Source organism: Acomys russatus, chromosome 27, assembly GCF_903995435.1.
Source record: "Acomys russatus chromosome 27, mAcoRus1.1, whole genome shotgun sequence".
Taxonomy (NCBI): domain Eukaryota; kingdom Metazoa; phylum Chordata; class Mammalia; order Rodentia; family Muridae; genus Acomys; species Acomys russatus.
Window position 1 is genome coordinate 7623653 of NC_067163.1, and position 19981 is coordinate 7643633.

At 51.2% G+C, this 19981-nt stretch overlaps 2 protein-coding genes across 2 annotated transcripts in view; one reads left to right on the forward strand and one right to left on the reverse strand.

Moving 5' to 3' along the window:
• The window catches only part of Tmem255b (transmembrane protein 255B), a 28438-nt gene extending 15460 nt beyond the window's left edge, over nt 1–12978 (forward strand). The window contains exons 5-9 of the mRNA XM_051169708.1: nt 1659–1739; nt 2708–2793; nt 7292–7451; nt 8285–8428; nt 12579–12978. Coding sequence (XP_051025665.1) covers nt 1659–1739; nt 2708–2793; nt 7292–7451; nt 8285–8428; nt 12579–12746 — 639 coding nt within the window. The 3' untranslated portion in view covers nt 12747–12978. The remainder of the gene's footprint in view (nt 1–1658; nt 1740–2707; nt 2794–7291; nt 7452–8284; nt 8429–12578) is intronic.
• Nucleotides 12979–16613: 3635 nt separating this feature from the next.
• Nucleotides 16614–19981, reverse strand: part of Gas6 (growth arrest specific 6) — a 29690-nt gene continuing 26322 nt past the window's right edge. The window contains exons 13-15 of the mRNA XM_051170051.1: nt 19618–19790; nt 17820–18048; nt 16614–17117 (exon numbers count right to left, since the gene is read on the reverse strand). Of these exons, the coding sequence (XP_051026008.1) occupies nt 16963–17117; nt 17820–18048; nt 19618–19790 (557 nt within the window). The 3' untranslated portion in view covers nt 16614–16962. The remainder of the gene's footprint in view (nt 17118–17819; nt 18049–19617; nt 19791–19981) is intronic.

Here is a 19981-nt window from a genome sequence, read left to right on the forward strand (position 1 = left end):
AGACACACACTACCATGCTCCCAAAAGAATGTGCCATCCTTGCCTTGGGATTCTGTCCCTGTGGTGGGTGTGGTTTTCTCAGTCCTGTGCCCTCTCAGCTCTTCAGTATGTCTGGGAGAATCACTTTCCAGAGACTTCTGTCTCCAGGTAAGTAGCAGCCATGGGTGTGAAGGGACTTCACTCACCTTTTCTGGCTTCATTGATGAGAAGAGTCTAGAAGACAGCCTGTCAGTTCACGTCTGTCTGTCTGTGTCCACCTGTGCACCTGCCTGCCTGGATCCGCTTGGCCATGCCCAGCTGTTTATGCCACCTGCATGTACACATCCCATGCACCTGCCTATGGGATCTGATGGGTCAGTCTTGGATCTCCGAAGAGCGGCCAGTGTAGAGGGTCCAGCAGAGGGTGCACATGAACAGCAGCAGCCGGGCCCCAACCACAGCACAATCTAGTCACCCAAAGGCCTTAGAGCCCTGGTGTCCTGTGGTCAGTTACAGTTCTGTGGGTGAGTGGCCAGAGTGTTGGTGACTCATTGAGGTCCACTCTTCTGAGGCCACTGGTGCCATGCAGATACACACTAAGCTGCCACCACACGGGAAGGTGGTGTGAAGACTCTGTTCCCACTTTACACCATCATCTCTCCCTGGAAAGTCCTCTGGGGAAGGATCCGAGTCTTGCCATGTTGTAATGAAGGCCAAGTAAGTCTGACATCCCTGAAGTATCTCTAGAGCTTGAGAGCCAGATGTCAGGTCCCAGCTGTAGCCTCCTGTGTCACTGTCTTCCCTGTACTACTATCCCACCTGCTCCTGTCATATGCCAGCTGGGGCCAATGGGCCTGCCTCCTCTCTGAATCCATCCATGCCAGCCTGGTACACAGGTGCTACACCCTACCACAGCTGCTGTCTAGTGCTCATGACTATCTTAGCTGCTGGAATGACTGGTGGCTTCTAGATTCCTCTGAGGTCGGAAGCAGTGATTTGAGAAATGCCACTGATACGTAGTAATGAGCCCAAATGTGCACTTACAGATTATATGCCTTTATGGCACTTTACAGGCCCCAGCTGCCTTTCTTCTGCCTTAGCAACTGCCTATTCATTAGTCTATCCCACTTCACCCACCTACAGCTCTATTACCTTGGTTTCCTCAGGGTTCAACCCTATGTTGGTTCTAGGAATGTTGGAGACACAGGGGTGGGGATGTGGTGAGATAATACATTAGCAAGCTTATGCCAACTGGTGGGATATGGCATGTGGAAGGATGGATGGAGGATTGGAAGACTGGATGCACAGATGACTGACTGGATGCACAGATGACTGACTGGATGCACAGATGAGTAGTTTGGACAGATGAGTCCACATCTTTCTTGTCCCTTTCCCAGTAGGAGAAACTAGAGTGGCCCTAATGTGCCTGGCGAGGTGTAGATCGCCCCTTAGCCCATTCAGCAGCGTGCCCCTCATCCCTGTGCTGGCATTGGCCCAGCAGGGAGATGAAGGGTGTCTGTAGTCCTCTCTCCTGCAGCCTTCTGGGTGCCACACACAATTGCTATGGCTGGCAACAACTTGTGTGGCTCAGTTCTGCTGCAGCCCATGGAAGGCAAGCCTGAAATGGCCATTCCTGCCTGAGGATGACCAGTCTGTCCCATCTGCATTCATTTCTCTAGGAACCAAGGCCTCTCAGCGCAGGAAGGTGCCAGTTCTACTCCAGCGGGGCTGGGTATTTGTACGACGTCTATCAGACAGAGGTGAGTCCCTTTGGCCAGTGTGCTTTCCATAACCCCCCCCCCCCAAGGTCTTCTGCGTCTGGTTAAAATGGCTGTCTTAATTCTCACAGATCTTCCTGATGTGTGGATCTGAGGACACTGAAAGCTAGGAGCTGGCCTTGACAGCTCAATGCGCAGCACTCTCTTTGGAGTCACAGCTGCATGCTTTCCTCTTTGACACAGTGTTAGGATTCATCTGTCCAGCTCTGTGTGGTCAATTAGCATTCAATTAGCATTTTCCGCTGGCTTAATCAATGCCATGAAAACACTGGGCTAACACATGTGCAGTGTTCGAGGAGCTCTCTGGCTCGCCCCAGGCTGGAGCAGCTGGAGTGTGACGTCACTCTTTAGCTGTGAGATGCCTGGAAATAAGTGCATGCAGCAGCTGACCCGTGAGACCAGCCCAGGTGGGCACTGGCCTGTGGCTCAGTTGGGCTGGCTTACACCGGTTCTGTGAACACTTGTTGGCTCACCTAAATAAAGCCACTCACACTGAGTGCCAATGCCAAGGAGAGAGAGGGAATCAGGAAGGCAAATCAGTACCAGATTCTCTTACCAATATGTTCTGGAGTCTTCAGACCCGTAGAAGGTTAAAAATGCATGCACTGGGCATTCCAGAAAAGAGAGGTCTTGATATGTTATGTGCTTGGGGTGTGGGGGTGTAGGGGCTTCTGACAGCTTTGCTCTACCATGCCCAGTCCTGCTGTGATATGCCTAATGCTGTCCTGTCCAGTCCCATCTTGCATGCTCCGTCCCTACCCTGTCTATTCCTGTCTTGTCCTGCCTTGCTCCACCCAACCCTGCCCTGCCCTGTCCTGCTTCACCTGCCCTGAGTCAGGGAGGGTCGTGGCAATGCATCCGTGCTGCCCGACAGGGGAAGGTCTTGTATGTAGGCTGCTGGCTGGCTGTGTAGGATAAGGTATGAATGAGTCTGCCTGTCTCTACCCCAGGTCACCTGCTACTCTTTGAGCGGAAGGTGCCAGCTGAAGGTGAGAAGCAACACATGCTATTGCTGCGACCTCTATGCCTGTGGGAGGTAAGGTCCCACCAGTCTGTGCACACACATGTAAATATGTTCAGCATGTAAACACACACATACATGTGCACAAGCACAGGCATGACCCTGCACAGGACATCTGTTCGTGAGAGAGGCCCCCAGTTCGCCTTTCCTGTATCTACTTAAATTTTCTGCTTCGCCTCTCTGGATCTAGTTTCAGCAGTGAAAAAGTGGATTCTTGGAGTGTTTGAGTTTCCATCCAAGAGCACACAGTATGTGGAAGTACTTAAACCTGGCTTGGCTCCGGTTTGTCACATACCATGAGGCAGCTGGCCACCAGGGGGCAACCAGCACATCCCATCTCTGCTCTGCTCCCTCTCAGGGCTGAGACCCACCTACAGCTTTCTGTTAGGATAAGTATGGAAAAATACAAAATGCTTGCTCATGCCAGCCGCGGTGGTACATGCCTTTAATCCCAGCACTCGGGGAGGCAGAGGCAGGTGGATCTTTGTGAGTTCGAGCCTAGCCTGGTCTACAAAGTGAGTCCAGGATAGCCAAGGCTACACAGAGAAACAGTGTCTCGAAAAAACAAAACAAACAAACAAAAAAACCAAAAAATGCTTGCTTATTTTGGAGTTTGGAATGGGGGTGGCTTCATCCTAACTAGCTGTTAAGGGACCAGGACAAGTAAGCTGGGACACCTGTGTCCACTTTATACCCTACCCTGAGGCCTGGTGGAGCCTCCCTGGCCAGCCCCACCAAAGGTAGACAAATCCCCAAGAGAGGCAGAGAGGTCTCTAACTTGTTTGAGACCTGGGTGGGAGGAGACAAGAGGTCTCCATTAGAAGAGCCTCGGGCACTGGAAGCCCCAGGGTGGCCAGGACTACCCTGGTGTGACCATTACAGAGTGTCCATGGGTTCCAGTCTGATTAGAAAGAAGTGTCACTACTGAGATGGCTTTCTTTAACTGGCTTTCTAGATATGTGAGGGTTAAAGTGATGGAGCTACAGTTAGAGCCAGGACTGGTGCTGGAGTTGGCTTAGCACTAGGGTTAGGGTCAGGGCTAGGGCAAGGCTAATGGTAGGGGTACGGGTAGGGTTAAGATTAGGGTTTAATGCCCTAGTCAGGACTAGGGCTAGAGTTGGGGCTTGGGTTGTAATTAGGTTTAATTTGGAGTCAGGTTGCATTAGAGTTAAGTTTGTGTTAAGTGTGTGTTTTCTCTAAGGTACGGCTACTGCTAACATGTAGGTTTCAGTCTTGACCCACCATCAAGGCTAGTTCTTGGGTAGGTTTAAGCTTAAGGATAGTTCTAAGGGTAATGTTGGGGTGGGTCTACAGTTAAGATTAAGGCTGAGTCTAGAGCCAGTTCTTGCTTAGGGTTATGGTTTCGGTTAGGGCTAGTGTTAGGTTTAGATGAAGGGCTTGGTCTGAAGTTAGGGCGAGGGCTAACATTGAGCCTGTGGCTAGGGCGAGGGCTTGGTTTAGTGTTAGGATTAAGGTTTGATGTATTGCTAAGGTTAATGTGTTGTTAGACTTAGGATAGGCTAGGACCCAGTTTAGGGACTGGGGTACAGTTTCGGGTTTGTTTTAGGGTTGTGTTTAGGACCAAGGCTAGGGTTCCGGTTATAATTTGAGTTGTTGTGATTGGGTTTAGGGTTAGGGCTAACGCTTGAGTAGTTCTCGGCATTAATTCTCGATTAGTACTAACGTTGGGCCTGTAGTTACTTCTAGAATTAGGGCTAGGGCTAGGCCTAGAGTTAGGGTTTGGCCTAGTGTGGGGGCTCTGGTTTATTGTCAAGGTGAGGGACAGGGTTGAGGCTAGTTTAAAGCTCAGTCTAGGGAGCTTTAATTGTTATGGTTAATTGTTATGGCTAATTTTAGGCTAGGGTTATGGTTAGAGTTAGGGTTAGGTCTAAGGATTGGTTTGGTTAGAATGAGAGTTTGGCTAAGGCTAGGTTTAACCTGTTTGGTTAGGTGCTCTGGTTAGTGTTAGGCTTTGGTTCAAGTTATGAAGTTGGATTAGTGTGACTTTTAGGCCTATGTTAGGCTTAGTATTGGGGCAGTGCTGATGGCTAAGACTAGGCCTAAATCTAAAGTTGGGGTTAGTGCTAGGGCTAGATTTAGGGTGAAGTTTTGGGGGGGTTAGCGTTAGGCTTAGCGTTGGGTTTGCAGCTCATGTTTACATTAGGGATTGGGTTAGGGCTGTTGCTGGGTTAGAGTTAGGGTTGGCAATTGGTTGTGATTAAGGCCAGGGCGAGGGTGTGGCTAGAGTTAGGATTAGTCTAGAGTCACTCCTAGTGTTGCATTGTGCTTTATGCTTAGGTTGGGGTTGTCACTGTCACTTTGATGTGTATTCAAGTCGGAACTAGTTAGTCCTTTCTAGGGCTTAGGCTAGAGTTGTGTGTTTTGGACTTGGAGTTAGGACTATTGTTGGGGTTTTTTTAGGGTTAGAGCCAGCTCTAGGTTAGCATTTGGGTTACCCGAGAGTAAAGGCTTGAGCGAGGGCCAGGAATTGTGTTACGGTTAAGGCTGGCATTGATATTAATTTATATTTAGGGTTAGGGTTAATGGTAGGGTTAGTTCTACAGCTCAGGTTAGGGTCTGTGTTGGGGTTAAGGTTAGAACTGGAATTTGTTTAGAGTTTTTGCTAGGTATAAAGTTATGGCTAGGGCTTGGGCCAGCATTAGGTCTAGGATTAGTGTTAGGGCCAGAGCTATGGTTAGATGAAGTGTTGGCATTTAGTGAGATATAGGGACACTTACGGTTTTTGTTCTGTTTTGACATGTAGGATTGGGTTAGAGTTAGGTTTGTGTCTGGGTCATGGTCTATAGTCAAGGTTTTGGATAGGATTTTGGTTATAGTTAGGGTTAGTATTTGGATTAGGGTTAGCACTAGGCCTGGCCCAAGGCCTAGTGTTGGTGTTGGTATTTGAGTTAGGATTAAGTTTTTGGTTATAGTTAAAGTTAGGGACAAGCCGAGTGTGGTGGCACATGCCTATAATCCCAGCATGCAGGACACAGAGGCAAGTGGATCTCTGACTTTGGGGTTTGCCTGGTCCACAGAGTGAGTTCTAGGACAGCCAGGACTACACAGAAAAATCCTGTCTTAAATATATATAAATATATAATATTACATAATATTTATAATATATTATAGTATATAATAAGTATATTTCTACTATAAATAAATAAATAGGATATAACCCTATAGTTAGTTAGTTAGTTTATATGTGTATTTGATGTTATGGTTAATCTTAGGTCTACAGCTAGATCTAGGGTTATGGTGAGGGCTAGGATGCAGGCCTAGGGCTTGGTTTTTGTTTATGTTGTTATTGGTGTTACAGCTACAGTTCGCATTGGAATTGGGTTCAGAGTTATACTTAGGATTGGCATTAGGCTTAAGGTTATTGGAGGGTGAGTGCCAAGGGTAAGGCTGTGGATAGGGCTGGTATCTGATTGTGTGGTGTTGATGTGGAGGTTATGGTTAAGATTAGGGTTCATTTAGTTTAGTCTCAGGTCTAGGGTTAGGATTGAGTTAGCTTCATAATTGTATGTAGAGTTTTTGGGGCATTAGGGCTGGACTTTGTCTGGTATTTCTGCTTGTAACTATAGCTAAGACCACAGACTTGCAGTGCTTGGTTTGGGGGTGTAAGGTCATGTGAAAGTTAGAGTTGACATGGGGTTGGGGTTTATGGTTTGTGTTCGGGTTCAGTTTGACAATGTGGTTGGGGTTAAGATTAATGTTAAGTTCTAGGGTTTGGATTCTTGCTTGCGTGAGAGATTAGGGCTAGTTTTGGAATTTGTGTCCAGTTTATGGTAGATTTAGGGCTATGGATAGGACTGTGGTTTGGTTTAGGTTTGATGTTGGTCTTAGGATGAAGAAAGGTGACATTTTATGTGTGGTTAGGGCTATGGCTATGGTTAGAATTATGGATGTGTCAGTGTTGTAGTTAGGATTAGGGAGAGGGCCAGGGCTGGGGTTAAGTTTTGGTTTGGGGTTAAGTTGGTTCAGGAAATAGTGTTTGGTTATAGATATTTTTACATTTAAGGTTATGTATTTTTTGGGGGGGTCAAGACTACTTCTAGCTTTAGGTTTATAGTTGGGGTTTATGGTAGGGCTTAAGGTCAGTGGTCAGGCTGCCTGAAACCCCATTCTACCCTCTCCCTTTAGTGGCCCAAATGCTCCTGGATTCCTCTGGCTGGAAGCTGAGAGCTTATGTGGCTCCTTTACTAATGTCCCATCAGCCTGCACTGCCCCAGTGGTGATGTTCATGGCTGTGGCTCTAACCTATGAGGCTTGTTGGCTAGCCATAGCTCTAACTCTGAATGTTCCCCTGACCGTGGCATGATGTCCTGGACTGTTGCCTGGCAACAGTTTCTACACATAAGTTGCTCTACTGACTATGGATCTAGCACTCAACGATGGTCTTCTAAGTATAGCTATAATACTTGGGGGTGATGACCTGACTATGGTCTAACATGCCTCACTTGGTCATGCTCTAGCAATGAGGGCAGTAACTTTGCTCTCCTCCTTGTAGCACAGAGTCCTCACCTGCCTACTATGAGTTTGTGGGGGTGCGTAGCTGCCAGGATGTGATCCACCTGTACCGGCTGCTCTGGGTGTCCACGGTGCTGAATGTACTGGGCCTCTGCCTTGGCATTGTCACAGCCGCAGTCTTAGGGGCCTTCAAGGACATGGTAGGTGGCATCTTTCTACACGTTTCCAGCCGGTCAGTGATGGACCAAAGCTCAGGGCCTTCCCCTTCAAGGACTCATGAGCATTGTGCATGTCAGATAGCAACTAGGACTACCAGTCACTTGTTCTGAAAAACATCACCTGGCAACCTGCCAGGTGAGTCTTCTCCCATCCTTGTAGTCAGGCAAACCTTGTAGCCATAGACAAAACTCACCTCCAAGTGGGGTTCATGTATGCTTGAGTGTGGTGAGTCTGGGCAGGGCTTGGACCCCATTTTAACAAGCTACATGAGAAGTGCAATTCCCTCACCCACTTGTCTCTGAGGCCACCCTACTGAGCCTGCCCTTCATCCCTGGGTAGACCCTCCCTTCCCTCAACCTTCCAGGTTCTTCCAAGTCCACACAGCTGGAAAACACATCACGGGAGATCCTTGCTTTACTCGTGCTGTGGTCCCAGGGGCTTTGGTTTTTGGTTCCTCTCCTCAGCAGCCCCCCAGAGCCTCTGCTTAGCTCTTCGTTCTCAGGTTTCTTGTTACCAGGGAAATTGAGGGGATGTCTTGGCAGGACCTGAATTCTCGCATCATCTAGTCCTTGGGCTCTATGAGGCTGTCACTTCAGGTTGCAGGTCCAGATGGTGACTCCAATGCAGAAGCCATGTGTAGAGAATGCTAGAACTTTCTATGACGTCATGAAAGGAGGATTGGCCTACTCTTCAAGGCTTGGGTTAGGACTCCCCACAGGGCCAGGCTGCAAGTCTGAGTACTGCCTTGGGTGAGTGTGAGGTACAACCAGTTGGGTGGGCAGTCCCCTGACCCGACTCCTGCCTTTCTCCACAGGTCCCTCTGTCTCAGCTGGCCTATGGCCCATCTCCACCACCTCAGATCCTCTACAACCCTGCTCAGCAGATCCTGGCTTACACCGGCTTGTGCCCTCCATCTATGACTGTGCCAACCTGTTCCTCCTACCCTCTGCCACTTCAGGTAGGTGAATGCTACCTGCCGGCGTCGGGCAGTGGTTATTTCCGTGGGCTTCTGAGTAGACGGGGAAGGGCTTTGATCTAGATGATGGGGACTAGGATCATTATGGTCTGGGTCATGTCATTTTCAAGGCTTGTTGTTCATGGGCCATGAAAATGTTCTTTCAGTAGCTGCCAATTTTGGCCGTGAACTGGGCCCATACAGGCCACCAGCTGCCAGGGTTCTGCACACTTGATGCCAGTGAGTGTTCCGAGTGGAGCCAGGTGCTTGCTAATATCCTCTGAGTTTATCTACAAAGTTAACCCTGTGGGGCTCCTGTGCCTGGTGCTGTCGACCCTGAGGCCACCAGGGGTGGGATAAGATCTTGCTTGAGCAGGGCTTTGTCCTGTTTCCGCTCTCGGCTTTGGCCTGCTCATGCCCTATGAAGCTCTGGTGGCCATGGGTAAAAGGGCCCAGTTGTCCAGTGGTCTTGTACTGACTGGGCTTGGCACTGTGGACTGGTGGGTGGGGCTGGGATCCTCTTGCTTGCGTCTTAGCACTGTGCTGTGTCAGACAGGCCATGGCCTCTACCTCTCTATGCAAAGACCCCTACTTGTGACAACCAAACCATCTGTGGACGTTGCCCAGTGTCTCCTGTGGGGAGATTGAGATACCAGGTCTAGACAAACCTTTCTAGATGGGGTGATGCCTGCTCACGCAGCCTGGCTGAAGGTGGCTTGTCTGATGGCACTAACAGAAGCAGTTAAAAGGCCCAGAAAGCTGTGATAAGTATAGCTCTGTGTCATCACAATATGTGGAGCTGTTTTGTTGACCTGTAGGCCCTGGTGAATGGGGTGAGGTCATATGTTTTAAGGTCACATGTCCTCGGGGATCCCCGGGGAGACCTCCACCTAGTGAGCCATATTACCATGAGGTGAGGCCTTGCCAAGCATGATGCCTACTTTGGGAGGGCATGAGTGTCCGGCTCCAAGCAGCTTGGATGGAGAGAGCTGTCTGAGCCCTAGGGTTGACCCAACATAGTGACCAGGTGTGAGCAGCACTTGAGAGGCTTCTGAGCATCTAGGCTCCATGTTTGTGAAGTGCGGACAGCAGCATGCAGAGCTGGAAGAAGGCATGGGAGCCCTCAGTGTCTGGGACCATAAAGTGCAGCTCCATTGTGCTTTCCGGAGCTCACTGGTGCCCTGGACTCAGAGAGATGAAGTCACTGTACCGCTGCTCCACCCATCCCTGCAAGGGGTGGGTCCCTTTTCTCTGTACCTCAGCTTCCTTTGCTTATGTGGAAATGAAGCTTGGGCTGAAATCCCTGGACCACTTAGGTCCTTTGGCCTCTGGAGCGGGGATGCTGCAGTGTTGGGGAGCAGGTCTGGTCTCTGTGTGATATACCCCCAGTCTGTGCTAGTGGGGATTTTCAAAAGAGAACTGAGCCCTCACCATTGGAGGCACAGGGGCCCCAAATCGGGAAACATAAAGGCCCCTTGGGGTGAAGTCTGGCTCAGGACTGAATCTCTCTTCTCTGGAACATTGGAAGCAGCTACGTCTAGGGCCAGGAAATGAGATGGTTCTGGTGATGACTCCAAGGGCATCTAAGCTGGTGGCACCAGCGGAAACAGCTGCAGCTCCAAGGACTCTGTCTTTTCCTGGAACTTCCTGCATTGGCTTCAAGAAGGATCTCCTTGGTCTCCATCCCAGGAAGGATGCTATTGCCCCAGGCTGCACCTCATCCTGCAACCCTGCTCTGCTCTCCTGGTCTTTTGTCAAATCCACATGTGCAAATTATAGGACTGTCTCTGGGTAAACCTGATGGGGCTCTCTTAGCTGATCTGGCTGCCTTTGGACACAGAGACCCACCAAATCCCACAGATGCCAAGAACATGGCTCTAGCCTGTGCAGAACAGTGCCTTCTCTCGGGATCCCTGATGCTCCATGGGGGACGATGAGGAATGAGGAATGAGCGGCCCCATTTCCTCCCACCTGGTGTCTAGGACATTTGGGCCAGTCCTGGTGCCTTTTTGCCTCTCGGTCTCAAAGGCTTGACTTAAGGAAGAATGGACCAGTGTGGAGGGGCTGCCAGCCTGCTCTCACAGAATGAGATCCTTCATGAGCCATTCCTCCATGTTGCCCATGGAAAAGGACAAATGGCTCTGTGGTGGTGTATAAGATACAGCCCTTCACCACAAGAACCTGGAAGATGGCCTGACAAGTCCCATGGGTGCTCTTTCTCCTACCTTCTGGGACCTTTGCTATTTACAGGGTAGAGGCCGTCCCTTCCCTTCTAGAGGAGGCCTGGGAGCCCTGTCCTCTGGGCTGAGGAGCTTTCATGGCAGCACGTGTGGTGGGAGTATAATTGCACATATTAGTAATCAGATTTCTGTGGGACAGGCAGACTGGATGAGCCATGCATCCCCTAAGAACAACAGAACAAATGCTGTCTCTCTCCACCAGCCAACAGAGACGGAAGGAGATATTTTAAGTGCCCCGTTGAAGTCATTAGCAGCTAGCAAACATCCCTGCATAATAGGAGGGAGTGAGATGGCTATGCGGGGAAGGGGGATGTTTTGTGAAGTTAGTCAAAAGAAAAACTTTAAAGGGGCCTGCGCCTAAACACAGAAGTTGGCCCAGCATGACAGCCGAGGTTAGCCTGAATGATATTGCTGGGGTAGGCACCCTGTCCATGTGACGGGCTTGCCTCCACAGGGCCTTGTTTAGTGAGGTGCTTTCTCCCAAGTTTCTCGGTGGTTTGCTCACTCTGAGTCTTGGTTTATCCTGAGGTTCTTGGGAGCTTGCTCTGTGGTTGCTAAGGGCTTGCTCCATGGCTTGTGCATTCACTTATTTTTCAGAAAAGAGCAGAATGCACAGGGTGAGATGCTAATCCTAGTGGGCCTAAGAGGATGGTCTCTGGGCATGTGCTGGCCCTGTGCTCAGAAGGATGCACACTCAGATTTGAGGGAGAAGCAAGAGAAGACTGGAGAGCTGACAGCTGGACTTTTTGTGACAATCGTTTGTCTCTAGCGAGGGAGACGCTCTAAGCTTCTGCTCTTCCTTGGAAGGAAGTGATGTAAGGATGGACAGTGATGTAAGCTGCCAGGTCCTGCTCCAGCGTTGGGAAGACATGGCTACCTGGTTGCTCAGGAGCCCCAGATGCAGCCAGTAGGAGCATCACATAGCGCACAGGAGTCACTTTAAAAACTCACTTCAGAATTCACGTTATTTACTTATTATGCTGATTTTAAGTTTTAAACTTGGTACTTAAGAAGGGAAAAGAAAAAAAAAAAAAAAAAAAAAAAAAAGAAGAAGAAGAAAATACTAGGAAAGATTTACTTCAGATCTGTGTTCCCCAGATTTCTCCTCTCACATTAATTCATCCTTGATCTTGGGTGTCTATTGGGATACTTCAGAGATACAGTCACAGCAGGTGTGTGTGTGTGTGTGTGTGTGTGTGTGTGTGTGTGTATAAGATTTATTATTTTAATGATTGGCTCTTATGAGTGTGGTAGAGGCTGGTCCGCTGTCCTCAGGACCAAGGAAGTACTGCTGGGACTATAACCCATGGCCACATTCAGGCTGAGTTCCTTTCTCCTTGGGGGGAGGGGGGAGGTAATCTCTGCCTTTTTTTCTTAAGGTCTGCAATTGATTGGACCAGGCTCCCCAACAGTAGGGAAAGTGCCAGCTTCCTCAAAGTCACTGTTTCAGTGTTAATTACATCTGAGAAAACCTTCCTTAAACTTCTAGACTAGGGCTGACCATGGTTGATCGCAGCCATATTAACTACCATGCTGTGTTGGAGATGTTATTGTCCTCGCTCTCTTTAGTGAGTATCAAGGACCTGGATGTAGGTTGTCCCTGACTCTTCTAGTCACTGCTAGTGGAAGAGGACCTGGCTAAGTGGGCCCAGGAAGTCTGGAGTTTGGAGAGTTTCCTCTGCTGTCCCAGCAGCTTTAGAAGCCAGTTTGTGCTAGTCAGGCACTGTCCAGACTGACACTTGACCTCTCTTGGCTATTCTAGGCTTAGGAGGCTTTCTGGGGGAGCTTGGGGGAGCTGGTGGCTCCTGGTCTGGTAGGTGCTGGGTCAAGGTGGTGCTGGCACATGTATATTCTGGACAATGTCACCGAGTCCCCCACCTGCTGATCGAGGATGCCTCTCTGTTTAATTGCAGCCCTCCAGTGCCCTGCCGGCCTCGTCCTCTGCTGACCTCTCTCTGCCTGAGGACACAGAGCATCCCTCCCAGTGCAGCTCGAGCCACAGGCAGTCTCCTAATGCTCCTCCACTCTGCACACCAGCCCACTTCCTCCCAGGGGAGAAGCCTCCCCCCTACGCACCCTGACAAGGAGTAGGTAGCAGGTTAAAAAGTAACTTGACTTGGGGGTCTACAGAAACACAACAAAACCAATAAGGCCATGTACAGAAAAGCCCACTTCTGCAGCCAGCCTTATAGAGAACTCGGGAGGCATCGCAAAGCTGTGCACTTCTCTTGGGCATGCCCTCTGCCACCACGGGCCAGGACCCGAGGCAGAAGCAGAGCCAGCTGACTGGCCCCCATAGCACCTCCGTCCACCTCTCCCCACATGAAAGCCAGCAGCAAACTGTATTAGACCCCAGCATCACCATCCAGAAGGGTTTCTCTGTGGCTGCCATTGCTCACAGCCCCTTCCCTAGACTTGGCTAGTAATCAGTTGTTATTATCCTGCAAAGCGAAGGTAACCGGGCATTTCTCTCCATGATGATCGTTCCTTTAGGAAGTGCATTACAGGTTGACACACTTCTGTGGCTGCTTTATTCATTCATTAACTGTTGGGCGGCCTCTGGGGCCTGCCTTCCCCTCTTCTGAGGTCCAGAACTTGCAGGTTGGGGTGGAGGACCAGCCAGTGAAGATGCGGCTCCTGCGCCCCCTGCTGGCCAAGACCACTCATTCCCACAGATCTCACTGAAGCAGGCTAGAGAACTTTTTCCTGCAGTAAGGCTGTCTGCGCAGATGTGCTGCAAACCCAAGAGCTGATCACCGTTCCCCGGTCCCCGAAGTACTGAGACAGCCACTGCCCTGAGGACTGCCCATTACACACTATCCATATCTTTTTGCAGCCCGGATATGATAGGATCTTGGTTTCTATCTGATGCTGACTGACCTTGGATCCAGCGCAGTTTTGGTTCCCTGCGTCCCCCAGGAGCCTGGCCTCAGCCACCCTGTGACCCTGGCCCAATATCAAGTAATAGTCTGCTGACTTACATTTACACCACTGTATTTACCAGGATATTTGACTCCTCCTAGGACCGACCACAGTCTCAGAAGCAGTTGTGAAAGTCTCCTTAGAGTTGTACTTGGAGGCAACAGGCCAAAACCCGCTCTGGACTTTGGAGGAGGCCTTGGGCACTGCTCCTCAGTGGGGTGAGGGGTCACTTGGCTCTCTCCTCTGCCTTGCATCTACCCGAGAGAGTGAGTTAAGCAACTCTCACAAGGGGCATGCCACAATGCTGACTATGGAAGTTATTCTGCATGGCAAAGGCAAGATTCCTGTTCCTTGTAGGGGTGAGGTTCAGGAAGATGAGGATGACCAGAGGCACAGATAAGCATCCTTGATGAAGACACATACAGCAGGATGCTTTTCCCTCAGGATTGGGACAAGGGGTGCCTCATCTGCATAGTGATTGTACAGAGAAGACCCAAATTCTGGAGGCTGCTGGAAGCAAGGGTTTCCAAGGCATCAGAGCCTCCCTGGTGCAGGGCCCCACACCACCTTGATAGTATGGTACCCTAGGTTTTTCTTTTTCCCAGAAGTCCTGTGTCCTGGGCCCAAGGGGTTCTACCTCCGGACTTCATAAAGCTGGCCCTAGGGCCTTTGCAGAGCAGCAAAATTGCGTGTCTGGGAGTACAGTCCATGTCCACGGACGCCAAGACTTATTAAGAAACATTGGATTCCCAAGGTCAATAGTTTTGCTCATCGCCACAAAAATGCCTCTCGTTCCTCATCCCAGCCGCAGAGAATGTAAGGTCCTGTACCCCAGTCTCCAGGACAGTCGCTACAACTCACACCAGGCTATGGTGTCAGCAGATGCCCTGACAGTGCCCTTGCCTTTGTGTGGACAGGGCTGGGAGGCCATCTGGAGCCTGAATGCTCAGTGGCTCATCCCTTGATGGCTTTGCCACTTTAAATGTTGCCTAAGGGTCTGCTCTGTGCTTGGCTTCTGCTCCGGCTGGTGAGATTTGCTCACGGCCATTTGTCTTGTCACCCAATCTATGGGTCTCATGTGCTTTCAGATTGACTGGAGATGGGGTGGTTCTGGGTCTGCATTATGGTATCCGCTGGCTGCTCACATAAGTGTGTGGGAGCACGTATGTGGCGGGCCATGCCGCATGGGTGAGAGACACTGAGCTCTTCCACCTTACCAGATCAGCCTGGCTGTGTCGGGGTTCCTCTTGTACATCCCCCCTGTGGGCCTCAGAGCCATTATAGCTCTGCCTCTCAAGACCCAGTAGCAATCAATAGCTTGGTAGTAGATGGCATTTGGTGCACAGGCATGCCTCTGTGCATGTCCCTCGTTGATCAGCAGAGGGCGTTCTACTGGGCCTGCGTGAGTCTCTTACCTGCTTCTCTCTTACTCTGCCTGTTGGGTTTGCAGGAAGTCACTGTCCATGCTAGACAGGGGACCCTGTGATCCTGGTGTCTCTAGTGTCTTCCAGTTAGAACACTTAGCCTCCCACTGTGTTTCAATGCGTGACCTGCAGGCTTTGAGTTTTGGAAAACAGTGAAATGGTCTGCCCTGAAACAGTGGTTTCCAAAAGGTGACTTTGCCCTACGGACATTTAGAAAGACCTAGAGACATATTTGTCAGTGTGTGTCTGTAAGATGGGTGTAATGGAGCCTGGGGGAAGATGGGGTGCTGAAAAGGCCCTGCACAGACAGGAAGACCCCAGGCCCAAGAAAACAACCTCAAGGCTATAAAAAAACAATACAAAAGAAATGGTTGAGGGCCCTCTTTGGAAAAAGAGACAAGTTTGCAATCAGTTCAGACCACAAAGACCATACAATCCATTCCATCGTCTTCTTTCAAAGTCTGTGCCATCCGCCCTCCGCCAGGTTCTGGGGGCTCCCCTTGGGGCCCCATAGTTTGGCCACCTAGACTTAGGGAAGAGAGACAGACACCCATGGTAGGCAGCTGGCAGATGCATTATGGTTTTGCTTGGTGCCAGCTTGGTAAGGCTTGGTGCCAGCCAAGGCTAAGGATGCAACAACAGAAAAGAGCTGTCTGTGTCTTCCCACACAGGGTGGTTGCCTCCCCAAGGCAGATAAGGAATGCAGAATATCTGGCTCCCCCATGAATGTCTGTGTGGTTGAGTTCCAAAACCAGTATTTGCCCTACTCTCTTCTTGGCCTCATGACCTGGAGAGAACTGGGACTGGTTGGAGGACATCTGTGAGAACATTCCACAGTTGCCTCCAACACAGGGGAAAACCACTGAAGGTCTACAGGACGCTGCCTCACCAGTTGAAGACAGAGATGACCCCTAGAAAGGCTGTAGGCTTCTGAGGTTGCCTGAGGACAAACAGGGGCAGTGAGGGATCCTCGGGGTCCTGGGCTGGACTGTACTTCCTGGAGCTGTGTTCAACAGTGCTGTTCCTGTCCTGGCAAGGCCAGAGCTTACAGGATGCTAGGGGTAAAAGCCGTGGCTCCCTAGCTTTTTTCCTTATGAGGAAAACTGCAGCTTGAAGACACTCAGCAAGCTCCTGCACCATGTCTCCTGCAGCCCGGGGAAGGTGCGGGCCCTCAGCTCTGCTCATAGGCTCAAAGAGACGACTAGACTTTTTTAAGTGGGACAGAGACAGCCAAGAGACAAATGGCCGGTATGGGGAGAGATGGGCGGGGGGTACTCTGTACAGGCACCACCCCCATGTCGTGGTTGCCAGGGTGTAGTTTTAAGAAGGGCTCTCTATGTGTGGGGCTGGTAGTGGAGCCAGGCAGGATGGTCTCCATTTGCAGGCTAAAGCAAGGCTCTGCAGTTTGAATGTGAACCCTGGCTTCAGCCCTTGCCATGTAAGGAGAGGGTCCTAGGGCAGTCCACAGCTGCCTGGCCTGGGGCACAGGGGTCCTTAGGAAAGGCTCATCAAGCTGTGAGTCTATCGCACAACGCACCCTCATTACCCAGAAAGCAGCTCAGAACTGAGAAACCTCTGGGACAGACAGTGACCAACACAGGGTTAAAAAGGTTTCTGTAAATATTTTATTTCCCATATTTTAGAATCAGAAAGAAGCATGTGGTAATAAAAATAATAGAGAATTATTTTCTTCACATCCACTCTGCCGCAAGCTGCCAGCCCCTCCAGCCAGCTCCCACCAGGCCACACGGCTCTACCATCAGCCGCTGACCCCGGTACCAGTCCCATTATGTACAGATATGTTACAAGGCAAAGGAAGATCTCAAGAAAAACCCACTCCAGTGTTGTAGGACCCGCACAGGAGGAGCCAGTGCTGGGCGTCCGTCACTCTGCGTCCCCTTCGTCTTTAGGGGCACAGTCCTCTCAAGCGCAAGTGCTAGAGCAGCTTGGTTTAGGGGGTGGCTTGCTCCACAGGTGGGCAGGAGTGGGAGGTGATATCACTGTGCTTGTAGGAGGCCTCATCCAGGTCCAGGACCTTCCGGTTGACTTCCAGGGTCATGCATCCTCGGTAGAACGCCGTGACGGGTGCAGAAGTCACTGGTACGTCTGAGCAGTGGGACAGTTATGCACTGAGCTGACAGATCTCAACCTAGGGCGCACCACTCTACCACTTAGGGCCAGCCCTGCCGGAATTCTGTGCAGGGGTATGTGTTCCTTCCCCCTTTCTGTTACCATCCCATGGGGATATAGGTATAAGGCATCCTTACTCCTTAACTCCCAGGGATGCACGCACATGGCTTACCAAGGAGCATCGTCCCATGCTTCAGGGCCTCTGCCTATCTCCCTTGATTCTTATTGGTTAAAACTGAATAGATTGTATCTGTCAGGGATGTTTGCTAAAAGGACAGCCCTGCACCAATCCCACCCATGGGCCTGTGTAAGCAAGCAGGATGCCGTTGGCTGTTATTGCTAGCTTCCCCTGGTAGAGGGAAGAAGGGCTGGCAGTCATTGTGTCAGCTACTAAGGAAGTAGATGCCTGGCAGTATTCAGGTGCTCTACCCGACTCTACTAATTCTCCCCGACATCTCTTCTCAATGGGTGACTCAGAGCAATGCTGGCTCAGAGGAAGGAGAATTGAACTGGTCAGACCCCCCCCCCCCCAACTGTAGCATAGAAGCCATTGGCTAAGTCCAGCTGCATTTATAGTTGCTGTAACGAGACCTCTGTCTCACAGCCCATGCGCGAAGCTAGCCAGCTAGCCTGGCTCTCAGGATGCCCACCATGGCGACTAGATCAGGGAGCTCTTACCTGGCAGGCCTCCAACAAAGGTGAGCACAGAGCCTTGAAGATGTGTCCCAAGTGTGTCCAGTCTCTCCTGCAGCTGGGCGGCGCTCACTTCACTCTGGCCCTTGGTGCCATCCACTTCCAGGGTGGCTTCACCGTCACGCAGGGAGACAGTGACTACGTGTTCCTGGCTGTCGCAAACCTTGATTTCCATCAATGCCAGGGCAACATCCTCAACTGCTAGGACCACCAACTGCAGGGGATACAGAAGCATAGGGGTTACACAGGGGTCAGCATACCCCCGTCAAGGCTGGCCCACGCCCAGGCTCGCTGTCCTGCCCTGCCCCAACACTAACCACTTCTTTGGGTGTACGGCAGCCCTGGCTCTGAGGATGTCTAGGAACTCTGGTGCCTTCTCCTACCCTGGTGCTCAGTTTCTCTGCATGCAAAGCGGGGAGCAGCTGGAAGGTGACAGGAGCAGATTGCTCAGTGGTTGAGAGGACTCGGGTTTTCTCCCAGCATCCACAGCGCTCACAACCATCACTAACTCCACTTCCAGGGGATCTCTCTCCCGGTCTCCACAGACACAAAGTACATATACATACAATGAAGGCAACTCCCCGCCTCAGCCACCCCCTGCCAAAAAGAACCTTTTAAAGTCCCTTGGAAACTGAGGGCTTGGAGTCATCCCTACCCAGCCTGAGCTGACTTCTCAAAAAGGATGTGGCAGAATACAGTTGTCAGCCGTAGCCCTGTGGTACCAGCATTCAAGAGAGCGTACATACTGCCTGCCCTCCCCGGGGTGAATAGTCTTTGCTGGCAAGAGCCTGGGGCTGTTTATCACACATGCCAGGGATGGGGCACGAAGCCCTGTAGCACGAAGCCTGGGTCCCTCGGTGGCATGCGTCATGGTCCTTTCACTAAGCTAAGTAGCCAGCAGGACTCTATGGCCTGGATGGTTGGAGACAGAAACCCTCTTCTCTGACTCCTACTCCTTTTAGGAACATGGAGGTTTCCTCTCTTTTCCAATAGCTCTTGCTCCATCATAAGATAGGGGGAGTCAGTGGCCTCACATGGTTACCTGGCTGGGGGGAGCCATTGGACAGAGTCTGCAATGAAGGGCTCCGCAGAGGGGCAGCTGGATGCAGGGCCTTACCCAGCATTATCATCTGCTACCCTGTCAGAGCTTATGGCGAGGGTAGTGGAACTGACGCTGAAAGAAACTGGCAATCCCAGCGTGCTAGTGATACTACCTGACTCTTGCAGGGTTCACTGCTCTGTGTGCGACACCCCACGCCTGTAGTCCAGCAGTAGCTCGCTGCCATACCAGTGCACAGTCGTGCCTGTGTGACTACATGGCAGCAGCCATGTCCCCAAAGCCAGACCTGGGTGTTACTCAGACCTGGGTAGAGACACTAGGTCTGGAAAGGAATCTCCAGGTCAGGGAAAGGTTCAGGGGGGGTGCGGTGAGGGGGTCGATATCCCAGAGAGTGGGCGTGGCATCGAGAATTTCCTTGCCAGTTGGTGGTTAGCACAACCAGCACCAAGAAGCATGGAGTCTCTCAGGGCTTCCCAGAGGCCAAAGGAGGCTTGCTTCGAGCCCAGGCCATGCTAGTTAAAGCTGGCCCCGAGGCTCCTTTTTTTTCTTTAACCTTTTTTGGTTTTTCGAGATAGGGTTTCTCTGTGTTAGCTTTCGCTGTCCCGGACTCGCTCTATAGACCAGGCTGGCCTCGAACTCACAGAGATCCGCCTGCCTCCCGAGTGCTGGGATTAAAGGCGTGTGCCACCACGCCGGGACCCCCGAGGCTCCTTTCACTCCTACCTGCTTCTTGAGCTTCTTCGTAGAGTGGTAGTCGACCAGGGCCACGGAGAGGAGGACGACATGGTTGTCACCCACCAGGGCTAGCAGCACCCCCGTGTCAGTGGCGGGGCGAATCCGAGCCACGACTTCCACTTCCCAGGTGGTTTCCGTGCCGACGTCCAGCGATGTTCGGGCTGCGATGAAAGCAGCGCATTACAAGGCAGTACAAGCGGCGGAGAGGCGAGAGTGAGCAACGGCTCAGGCCGGGAGAGCCACGAGGATCGGCTCTACACGCTCTGGGAAGAGACTGCCTGGTAAGAAGGCAGCTGAGGAGCAGGCAACAAGGCCGTCCCTTAGGAGCTGCAGAACGGGGGTGAGAAGATTC